Source organism: Perognathus longimembris, chromosome 18 (assembly GCF_023159225.1).
Source record: "Perognathus longimembris pacificus isolate PPM17 chromosome 18, ASM2315922v1, whole genome shotgun sequence".
NCBI classification, from domain to species: Eukaryota; Metazoa; Chordata; class Mammalia; order Rodentia; family Heteromyidae; genus Perognathus; species Perognathus longimembris.
In genome coordinates this window covers 19607977-19619742 of record NC_063178.1, presented here as the reverse complement: position 1 = coordinate 19619742, position 11766 = coordinate 19607977, and the positions used below count along the sequence as shown (strand labels likewise).

Genomic DNA, 11766 nt, shown 5'->3' with positions numbered 1-11766 from the left:
TGCCCTCCTTTAAAGTCACTCCCTGCTCCAGGTTCCAGGAGCCAGGCCGTGAGCAGAGAGACAGCTCTGCAAAGACGGATGGCCCCGTGGGACACAGCAAAAGCAAGCTGGAGATGCACTAGAGGACGAGGGTCTTGGTTTCTCTGGTCTCGTTTTCCTTCCCTCGGTGGGGCTCAGGGATGGGAGGGACTCACTGAGACCCAAGTTTTAGTGCAGACAACGAAGTTCCAGATTCCACAGGTGTCTTGGTATGTGAATCCACAGAGGGTGAGCTTCTTTTCCTCTGTCCTTCCTTCCTTCCTTCCTTCCTTCCTTCCTTCCTTCCTTCCTTCCTTCCTTCCTTCCTTCCTTCCTTCCTTCCTTTCTTTCTCTCTCTCTCTTTCTTTCCTTCTTTCTTTCTTTTTTTGGCCAGTCCTGAGGGCTTGAACTCAGGGTCTGGGCACTGTCCCTGCACCACTTCCGGCCTTTTCTGTGTATGGGGTGCTCAGGAATCGAACCCAGGGCTTCATGCGTGCTAGGCAAGCACTGTACAGCTAAGCCACACTCCCAGCCCCCTCTCTGTTGTTCTTGTTCTTTCCACAATCCCCCAAACTGACTGTATAATTGCAGAGAAGTTATGGAACTGCAGGTAGTTCAAGAACTGTTCCCTGGATCAACATGCCTGTACTCATAAAGTGATATGTTGACTTGAAATCCCTTTGAACAACTACTTAAAGGTAATAAACAAAATTGAAAAAAAACCCCAACTATTCCTTGAACATCAACTCCTGCCTATATAAAATAAGAAAGTGAGAAAATAAGGAATAAGGTATACATTCTCCACCTTCTTTCCTTCCATGTTGGTACTGGGCCGTGAACTCCAGGCCTGGGTGGTATCCCTTAGGTTTCGCCTTCAAGGCTGGTGCTCTACCCCTTGGACCCATCATTCCACTTTCAGCAGCTTCTTGGTGGTTAACTGGAGACGAGAGTCTCATGGGTTTTCCTGCCTGGTCTGCCTTTCGGTCGTGATCTTCAGATCGTGGCCTCCTGAGCAGCTGGGATTATAAGAGGAAGTCTCTGGCACCCGGCATTCCTCGTCCTATTTAACAGTTCATCACCATGGGAAATCCAGGCAAATACAGAACAACAGGATCAGGGGGCAGAGAGCATGAGGAGGACTCCGGTAGGCGAGAGCAGACATGGTGAAGATGCTACTTTTACGGGGAAGCTTGCCTCCCTGACTAAGAGGGAGGGCGAAGGCGCACGCAAGCTGCCGATCATGAGGAGGACGATGGCACTCATCGCCGCTCATGGCCTCGTCCTCCCAGCCAGGGCCCTGGGTGCTCCGCGCTTAGAAAACGGTGTCTGCCAGGTCCCCGCGCCGTCTCTGCATGCTCGCAGGGGCAGCCTCTGTGACTTACGTAGGTCCAGTTCTCCCTCTGCAAACTCCCTTCCATTGGCTCCCATCTGGAATCCTTCCAATCCCTTCCAGAGAGAAGCCTCGTGGCGGGTTCCCAGCCCCGCGGATTCCGGCCCTCTCGGCCTCCACCTGTCAAACGGGACAGCTGTGAACCTCGCTGGACTCCGTCAGGCTACGCAGGCTGCATTGCAGGTGTAACACTGGGAACACAGACTTCCGGCCAACACTCACCTCCCTCTTCACAGTGCTTCTCTCAAATACAGCCTGCCCTTCAGTTCCTTCCTCCTCCCTGGCTCCAGGACCAACTCTGCTGTCCTCCCTCCTCCCATTCATTGCTCCTCCTCCCCAGGTTACAGCCTCGTGTCAGATGAAGCAGCCAGAGCAGCTGGGGTCACCACACTCCGGTAAATGGCTCTGCACAAAGCAGGGGGCAGAGCTCTGCTCCGCTCACACACTGACCTGAGTTGTCCCGGCGTCCTCTGTTCATCCTCTCCGGGCCTCAGGTCCAGGGTGTCCAATGCGACTGGCCCTTCTTCCATTCCAAGGTTGGTATGAAGATGGACAGAGAGCCAGGTGCTAGTAACTCCTGCCTAGATACTCAAGAGGCTGAGGTCTGAGGACCAAGGTTCAAAGCCAGCGGAGGCAGGAAAGTCGGTGAAATTCTCATTTCCAATGAACAACCCAAATGCCAGAGTAGAGCTGTAACACAAATGGTAGAGCACTAGCCTTGAGCCAAAACTCGGGGACAGTGCCTGAGTTGAAGCCCCAGTAGTAGAAAAGAAAGCGAGAACAAGAATAGACGAAGAACATACACGGGGAAGCAGAAGGACCTGACTAGCATTGCATCGACGTGGTGACTGTGCGTTAGAGCAGCTTCCCAGGGTGAAGCTTCAACACACTTCAGGGCTGCTAGCTTGAAAGCCCGAGCCTAGTCCTCTGCCTGCTTGCTGGAGACAGCTCCCTCCTACCCCGGCAGTGGCTCCGCCCCCAGACGCACCAGGCATGCGTCCCAGCCTGGAGCTAGAGGCTGGCCAGCCCCAGCTGCAGGTCAGCAGAGCTAGGATTGCCTCCCGGGCCCTGGCTCCACCCGGAGACCCGTCCACCTTCCTATAGGTCTGTCTCTGAGCCATTACCGCGTTAAGAACTGAGTACCTCACTCCCCTCAGCTCTGAGGACACGACTCTGCTCAGGACTCTGCTCACTGGTTGGGTCTCCTTGACCTCCCACTTTCGCTTCGACAATCACATCCAGAAAAAGAAATCAGAGCCGTTCCTTTTAAAGCGAACGTAGTGTCAGTCTTCCCAAGCCATTTTCTTTCAAAACAGATCAATACCTTGACAGATCAATAACAGACTGCCCTTTGGCACCTCTGGCCTCCACATGCTCCAGATCGCACGTGCAGCCAGACAGGGTCAAAGAGCTCTGCCCCGCGCCCCGTCCCCGGCCCTGGCCCTGGCAGGTGCCCTGCCCACCTGCTGCTTGGGTCTCTGTCTCCACCATCTGCCGTGCCACCTGCTGTACGTCTGTGGCCCCTTCCCGCTGGCCAGTCCACCTGTCGGGTCCTGACCGCCCTTCTGTCGTCCATTCTCCCCCTGGGCAGCAGCAGGATCGTTTTCAGGGCTGTCTGCCTCGCTGTCTGGCAGGGGCTCCCCTGAGAAGGGACATGCGTGCTCAGATCTGGGCCCGTTCTGGCCCAGCTTGTCCAGTCCCTATTGCTGTGGGCATTGGGGCTCCTGACCCAGGGCTTGGGTGCTTCCAGGAGAATCCGTCTGCTGCTCCAAGCTTGCGCTCCCCAGTCAGCTGTCTCTGTCCCAACGGTTTGGAACTCCTGGGTCTTCTCACGGCCCAGTTCTGTCCCACATCACAGCCTGGAATCCTCAACAGCAGGGCCGAGGCTCAAGCCCAGAGTCAGAACTACATGATAGGGGATGATTTGTGAAAGTAAGACATAAAAGACCAAATTTATTGACATCATAATGTTAAATTATATTTTTATACCCTGATAACAAAGAAATCATGGTGTCGGCTGCGGTGGTTCAAGCATCTCAAGAGGCTGAGATCTGAGAATAGTGATTCAAAGCCAGCCCGAGAGACTCTTGGATCCAACTAAGCAGCAGAATGCTAGACCGGAGGTGTGGCTTAAGTGATAGAGCATTAGTGATGAGTTCAAGGTCTGATATAGGCACATAAAACAAACCCAAAACATATCATCACTAGCAGAAGGGGTAAACATATAATCTGATCTCCATGGTGCGATTTCCCCTTGGCACACACACACGCACCGGAGCGGAAAACCTGATGTTAGCCACATGCGTGGCTGTGGCCAGGGCCGCCTCCTCTGTCGCTGGGCCCAACAGTGGTGACAGACACCCAGACGAGAGCACAGGTGCATACCAAGTATGCTGACTGCATAGCGTGTGACTCAGGAATCAGAGCACCTGCCAACACACTTGGTCACACTAGCCCTCAACCCAGAGACACCCCAACAACTGGCCTTTTTGCTTAAACCAGATGTCATCAATCAACCACCAGAGAATGGGGAGCAAGACTGATTCTCCTCATGTCCGTACAGGGAGCCTTCCACTCACCCAGCACGACTCGGTCACTGTGTCCACGCCCCAGCTCTGAAACAGCTCGCCACCAGCTGTGGCCCCACTACTGTGCATAAGACGTGGATTTGCAGCTGGATGAAAGAATGCCCCAGAACGCATGCAACAGCTGGAAAAGCAATTGAAATAGAACGCCTATTCCCAACTAGTCATCGTTTATTGTTGGAGACTTATAAATGGTTAAACCACCTTTGGGAAATAATGTTTCTTAATGTCTCATCACAGCTCGTTTTCCCCAAAGAATGAGACAAATAGCGCTGGGATGGTTCTTGGTTTTGAGCAGCTCTAGAGCACTCCTTTTTCAGTTGGCGAAGCAGACACACTGTCCTCAGCTCTGGAAACCATGGTAGCGCATGGGAATGAACGTGTTCTAGGAGTGGCTGTCTCTATTGTCACCCTTCCCCTACCCAATGAAGGTCTTGTTTCATTGGCCCAAAACACCCTTCTGGAAATAGGTGACTTCATTCCCTCTAGAGGTCAGCTAGCTCATTAGACACATGACAGCGTAGACAAATCATGCAGTCTTAATGAATCATGGTAGCCTTGCTCTCAACTCGACAAGCAGTCCTCTGTTGTTTAAGAAATGTGAAACGGACTGTAATCAGTCCTTTGCTTCTCAGATGTAGTCATTCAACAAGGACTTAATGAGTTCCTATTACAAGCCACGCAGTCTTCAAGGTACTAGTGCAAAAACAATGAACAAAAATGAGTGGCACCACTTTCTTGCAATCAAAGAGGAATCATAAAAGCCACCCTTTTAATGACCCACATAATTATTTGCTAATACCTGTGTTGAGCGTTTTGAGAGAAGATCTTTGTGAAAATATCAACGAAAGCCTCCTCACTTGGCCGGGGAGGTGAGTGACTTTCTGGGACAGTGACATTTAAACTGAGACCCAGAAAGAGGAGGAAGTAGCTGCAGCCAGGCCAGTAGGTCGTAACAGCGGGGAATGGGGTGAAAGATAGGAATAAGGAAACAACAAACAAACAGAAAGGAAAAAGAAAACAAGACCTGGGATGGGGCTCCAGGTGGCCTGGACATGCCCAGGACAAAGGTCAGAACGGTCCCACTGGGCAGGGCTTTGCCCGGCTTCTAGTGTTTACCCCGGGACCACCTGGCCTCTGGCGGACTCCAGAGCAGAGTGCTGAGAAAGAACGGGCAAGTAAACACCTGGTTATTCTATACGGGGCCTTGGTGTTCAATAGGCATGTGTTGAGCTGCAAGAAAGAGAATACCGACCCCACAAAAGGTGGCTTAAAATGACCCGCACTTTCTCTTATACATAAACGTCAATGGTTAGACTAGCCAGGATTAGTTCAACAGAGCCTTCCACAATTTCCTCTCTTTCTGTTGTTGTTGTTTTTCTGCTCTACAGTCATGTGCACATTGGCCTTCTGCCTGTTGGGTCAAGATGGCTTCTGTACCCTCTAGAGAGGCTCCTTCATTTCAAGCAGGTAAAAAGGTTTAGAGAAGGCTGCCCTGTTTTCCGTAGGAAATCTCGTTTTCCTAGACATTGGAAGAACTATCTAAGAAGTCTATGAGGAGGGAAGACAGCCAGCCAATGAGCAGTCTCTGCAACCGTCGTGGAGACCATCTTAGGAACCTGAGATGTTTCTGGAGACAATCAGAGGAACCATGGACCCTAGATTCTACTTACACTTAGTGATTTGTCTTTTCTTAAAGTCACATAGGAAGAGCTGTTCTCCTCAACCTCCAGGAAAAGGCTTGGTGCTTAATCCTCTGTGAAAAGACAAATTCAAACCAACAGAACACCAACACGTGCCATGTGTGGTACTAGTGCTAAGAGGGTTACTGTCAATTCATCCTTTAAAAGACTGTTCAGGGAGTCATGCACAATCCAGACTTGCTCAACTCTCTCAAGCTGGTGACTGGCGGTTGCAATTTCCCTATGGAACTGAGACTAATGAGGAAACCTATTTCCTGTTGTAAAGGACAAAGACAGAATGAAGAACTACCTGATATTTCCCCTTAAAACAAGGCTAGGCCCTGCTGGTGGCTCATGCCCGTAAAGTTTCTCAGGAGGCTGAGATCTGAGGATCACAGTTCAAAGCCAGCTTGAGCCAGGAAAGTCTGTGAGACTCTTATCTCCCATTAACCAACAGAAAACTGGAACTGGCACTGTGGCTCAAGTGGTAGCGCACTAGCAGTGAGCTGAAGAGCTCAGGGACAGCACCCAGGCTCAGAGTTCAAGCCCTATGACCGACATACACACACACACACACACACACACACACACACACACACACACACACACACAGAGCCCACAAGGTTACAAGGAGAAAGTAAACCTGTCAAAAGTGTCAACCTTACTTTTAATTATATTTGTACTATCCTTAAGTAGTTGTACAGAGATACCACTCAGCAAACAAGCTTATACATACAATGCATTCTTGATCAATGCCACTGCTTTGAACATACTCCTCTACCCTTCCTAACCCACCTCTAAAATTTAATTTTATAGGATATGCATTGAATATTATGGCTGAATTTTATGTCCCCCATTTTTATTCTTGCTGATGAGCAGGGACATATTATGGGCTTATCATAATTGTTTTCCTCTTTTCTGAAAACAGAAGAACATAAATTGTTCCAGGATGGATACATATCATTAGGCACCATGAGAAATTGTACTGTCTAATAAGAAAATGGATCCCAACTCCATTTTCTCCACCTGATAAATTTCCTCCCACAGGCAAATATCTATTTATACCTGTGAGCACTCACGAAGAAGATGTGGGTGTTTGGTTACGGGCCCCTGATCTGGAAGGTGGACTTCCCCTACCAGGACAAGCTGGTTGGGTATACCACAGACTACAGCAGGCTTTTCTGGCAAGGCAGCACTGACCATGGCAGGATCCTGGGCAAGCCTGGAAGAGTGGTGACTTTTGTTGAAGATCCTGGGGGTTGTGTACGGGGTGTTGCTTATAAACTGCCAGTAGGAAAAGAAGGAGTAAAAACATACCTTGACTTCAGAGAGAAAGGAGGCTACAGAACCATAACAGTGATCTTTCATCCAAAAGATCCCACACCAAAACCATTCAGTGTGTTGCTAGATATTGGGACCTGTGATAATCCTAATTATCTTGGTCCTGCACCTCTGGAAGACATTGCTGAACAGATGTTTAATGCAGCCGGCCCAAGTGGAAGAAATACAGAATATCTTTTTGAACTTGCAAATTCCATTAGAAACCTTGTGCCAGAAGATGCAGATGAACATCTTTTCTCTTTGGAAAAATTAGTAAAGGAACGTTTAGAAGAATAATAGAACCTCAGTTACTTACCAAGACCTAGTCATCGACTTTTCCAAATTAGCAGAGCTTTTAGTCTTCAGAGAGTAACTTAAGTGCATTATAGCAATGTGTTTTGGAAATGTATTTACTACATGAAGATACTACTATTTTTAATAGTGTGGTCAGGATATCAACAAATTTATAGTTTAACTGCAGGTGTCCAGAAACATACATTCAGAAGACTGAAGAATACAGAAAGGAGAAATTCGTCTTAATAGCATAATGATTTCCTAACTATATGATATTGAGCACTTGCTCATTAGAATTGAGTTCTTTAGAAATAATCTCAATTCAGTTCTTGTTTTTTTTTTTTGGCCAGTCCTGGGCCTTGAACTCAGGGCCTGAGCACTGTCCCTGGCTTCCTTTTGCTCAAGGCTAGCACTCGGCCACTTGAGCCACAGCGCCACTTCTGGCCATTTTCTGTATATGTGGTGCTGGGGAATTGAACCCAGGGCCTCATGTATACAAGGCAAGCTCTCTTGCCACTAGGCCATATCCCCAGCCCCTCAGTTCTTGTTTTTATCAGTCAAAAGAATCCTATTGTTTCATCTCACAATACTATTTTTTTTTTTTTTGGCCATTCCTGGGCCTTGGACTCAGGGCCTGAGCGCTGTCCCTGGCTTCTTTTTGCTCAAGGCTAGCACTCTACCACTTGAGCCACAGCGCCACTTCTGGCCCTTTTCTGTATATGTGGTGCTGGGGAATTGAACCCAGGGCCGCATGTATATGAGGCAGGCACTCTTGCCACTAGGCCATATCCCCAGCCCCCAAGTTTCTTTATTATTCAGGAATTAAATGACTCCAATTCAGGCCAAAAGAAATTGCCTTTGTAGCTGGGTATGGTGGTATCCACCTATAGTCAACCAGACCTTCTGGAGATGGAGACAAGAGGAACTTAGGCCAGCCTGGAATACATAGAAATTCCCTGTCTCAAAAATTAAAAAATAAATAAACTTGCTTTTTGAATATAAAAAAATAACGGATGGACACCTTTCGTTGGCCCCAAGCATGCATGGAAGAGCAACTGAAACTGGTCAAGTGGGAAGGACATGTCTTCTTTCTACTTGTCTATAAAGTGGAGTATTATATTTATTGAGAAAATATGAAATGATACCAAAGTAATGCAGTAGGAAGCCAGTCTCTAAACTGTTGAACCAATGGCGGTTCCATTCCCCAACTGTTTTCTCTGCTTCCAATAAGATATCAAGTAGATACTCATTGGCCTGAAAGGGTTAAAAAAAAAAAAAGTACACGAGCCATGCCGAAGATACAAATGATAAATCTACTAAGAGCTGGAATGAAATGAGATAAACCTACATATGAATTACATAAAAATGCTGAAACATCGGGGTCTATAGTATAAACAAAAGAATCACATGAAATGAGATTTTTTTTTTTTTTTTGCTGACATTAGTTACTGTGGTACAAATACCCAAATACTTGATGTGATTAGTGACAGTAGTAACAACCACAGTGGGACATGACTGTACATCCCACGGCTGACTTACCTTGACTCTGGGTGCCACGAGGACCACACCGTCCAAAGGTTGCACACGGTCGGTGTTAGGAAAAGCGATTCTCGAATATTGTTGTTTCACCTCCAACACTAGCGATATACTCTAATTCCAAAGAAGAAATACATCTTTCTGGGTGTGTTTCCCCTCTTTTTTTTTAATAATTGACAAAAATAATAGTAGGTGCCAATATCACAATGCTAAAGTGCTTCTAGAATGAGAATACCATTGTTGTTACACAGCACATCATGCTTACATCATAGTTACCAATGACACTCTAGGAAGAAGCTACCCAGAACCGTACTGACATTGAGCATCAGCCTTTCTGATATGTGTGCCTTGACTGATTAAAATGTAGAACATAGAATCGGACTTCAATTCTGCATCAAGCTATCTTGGTTCACCCCTATCAGAATCATTAACCTGTTGCAAGAATCCAGTCCATTGCAGCTGGTACACACCAACAATTGTAAAGTCTGAAAGATGCATTCTTTAGTTAAAAAAAAAAACACAAACATATGTATAGCATATGAAACATGGTTAGAAGGATAAAAATATGTGTAAAATTTTCTTGTTATTGCTGTTAGGTGGGTTTTTAAGAAGCAGATGATTTAACTTCTATAAATACAGTATGGATTGAAGGCATGGCTTCAGTGGTACAGCACCAACCATGAGCAAGAAAGCTGAGAGAGAGTACCAGACCCCATCTTATGCCCCGGGGCCAATACAAAAACTGAATATGGTGTCTTTCTTGCCAGATACTGAAAGTAAGCCCATCCCACGTCCCATTTCCATATATCCTTCTTGTAAAAAACCTAATCATGTTTGGAGTAGAGGGGTAGATGATTTTTGAAGTCTGCCTCTTTAAAAGCCAGTCTTTCTACTATCAGAATCAGAAGTCCACTGAACATAGAAAATGTAGCCCTAGCATGGACAGACCTTGAACGCTACTAACAACCTATGGAGTTCAAAGAATTCTCCAATGTAACTTCAACAGGATTGACGTTATATACGTATTTTATGCAAACATTTGGAATTCCAATGTGCTAGTCAAAAATATGTTCTAAAGCAATAAAGTGACAGCTCCAAAAGTATGTCTAATGCACACTAGCTGTATAATTTAACTAAGACTAATGTCCATGTCTAATTTTATTTTGGATCAGTACCAAGGCTTGATCTCAGGGCCTAGATGCTGTCCCTTAGCTCTTTTGCTCAAGGCTGGTACTCTTCAACTACACAGCTCCGCTTCCAGCTTTTTGGTAGTTAATTGAAGATGAGTCTAATTCATTTTGCTTCTTTCCGTTGACTTAGAGCTGTGACTCTCAGACCTCAGCCTCCTGAGCGACTAGGATTGTAAGCTTTAGTCAACAGCACCCTGCTTCTAATTTCCTGTACACCTTTTTTTTGGGGGGGGGCAGTCCTGGGCTTGGACTCAGGGCCTGAGCACTGTCCCTGGCTTCTTTTGCTCAAGGCTAGCATTCTGCCACTTGAGCCACAGCGCCACTTCTGGCCATTTTCTATATATGTGGTGCTGGGGAATCGAACCCAGGGCTTCATGTATACAAGGCAGGCACTCTTGCCACTAGGCCACATCCCCAGCCCCCCTGCTTCTAATTTCCTTGTTTAAGAAGGGAGAGAGAAATAGACTGATCTTTGACAAACACACTCACCCATTAAGAAAATATGGCTTCAGCTCCATTTAACAACAAAAGTATTGTGTGGCTATTAGGAATAGTCACACAGGAATTTTAGAAAACAAATGGCAAAATCGATTTATTCCCTTACTGTTTGACATTGTCGGTATCAAATAATCAGAAAAACAACCAAATTTGATGACTTATCTCCAAAGCATTTTCACATGTTCATCACGTTGAATCACATTGGCACAATACAAGACGCAGGGTCTGGGCAGGGCCTCGGTTCCCATTGCATTCCCTAGCCGAGTGTCCAAGGGTCTGAAGAGCTTCCTGTCCCCAAGACCGTGGGGTTACTCAAGCCAGTGGTTCTCCCGGGGTGGGGGGGGGGACACCACCCAACACCCTGGAATGCATCACTTAACCCAACTAAAATCGCCAGCACTTACATTTCCTGCTTCTCTAAAGCAAAAATGAAAACAAAAATCCATCTGATATTATCAAAGACAGTGAAACAGTCGAAATAATGCAACTCAGTTACACCCCAGACATTTGCCTCAGGAATCATGATTTGGTCGATTTTATAACCAATGAGAACAAGGAATGTTAAAACATTCAAAGCAAAGTCATTTACTGACCATAAAGCTCCAGAGAGCCAAGTTGATTCTATCCAACAGCTCAACTTCATTTTATTGCAATCAACAAATGCCGTTTTGCCTGTGTTTTGCCTCCGTGGCTGGAATTCAAGCTCTAATTTGTATTTTAGGTCTCTACAATGTTATCTGATGTCTGGATTTCATCCCAAATCGCAGGAACTCTCCCAGAGGTTTTGCATACCCCCTTGCCTCCCACTTCCTTTCCTTTTGCCTCCACTCTTTCCTGTCCTTTTTTGTTCTTTCTTTTCCACATACCCCCGTTAAGGCTCGGCCAGTAAAATGTGTAAAAGCTAGGTTCCAAGAGAATACCTTATAGATGAATGGGCTCCAGCCCAGTAATACAAAAATGTAGCCCCAGGCCTTGTTAAGTCATGAAATCCCAAAGCACTAGATAGATTCTCTAGGCCATAGCTACATTGGTCATCTGGAATGTTTTCCTTTCTACCACAAACAAAATCTACCGAAGGCACAAACTTTCCAATACGACGAAGGGATGAATTTGAGTAGATACATGTAGCCACAAACAGTAAAGTAACGCTTGACAAACGTCAACTGAGCATATTTAATTTTTAAAAAGGTGCTGATGAATTGCCAGCCTAATCCCCAGAGGCTTTGCTGAGCACCTTTTCATGTATTTGTATA

The 11766-nt window shown here is 46.4% G+C and overlaps 1 protein-coding gene across 1 annotated transcript; it reads left to right on the top strand.

Annotated features, from left to right (window-relative positions):
• Positions 1 to 6761: 6761 nt before the first annotated feature.
• On the top strand, positions 6762 to 7619 carry LOC125367131 (glutathione-specific gamma-glutamylcyclotransferase 2-like). Its single transcript, XM_048367758.1, has one exon. The coding sequence runs from the start codon at positions 6762 to 6764 to the stop codon at positions 7290 to 7292; it is 531 nt and encodes a 176-aa protein (XP_048223715.1). The 3' UTR covers positions 7293 to 7619.
• The last annotated feature ends 4147 nt before the right edge of the window (positions 7620 to 11766 follow it).

What these genes read in the sequence shown, in the direction of transcription:
- LOC125367131 (XM_048367758.1), top strand. Translation starts at nt 6,762, where the DNA reads ATGTGGGTGTTTGGTTACGGGCCCCTGATCTGGAAGGTGGACTTCCCC.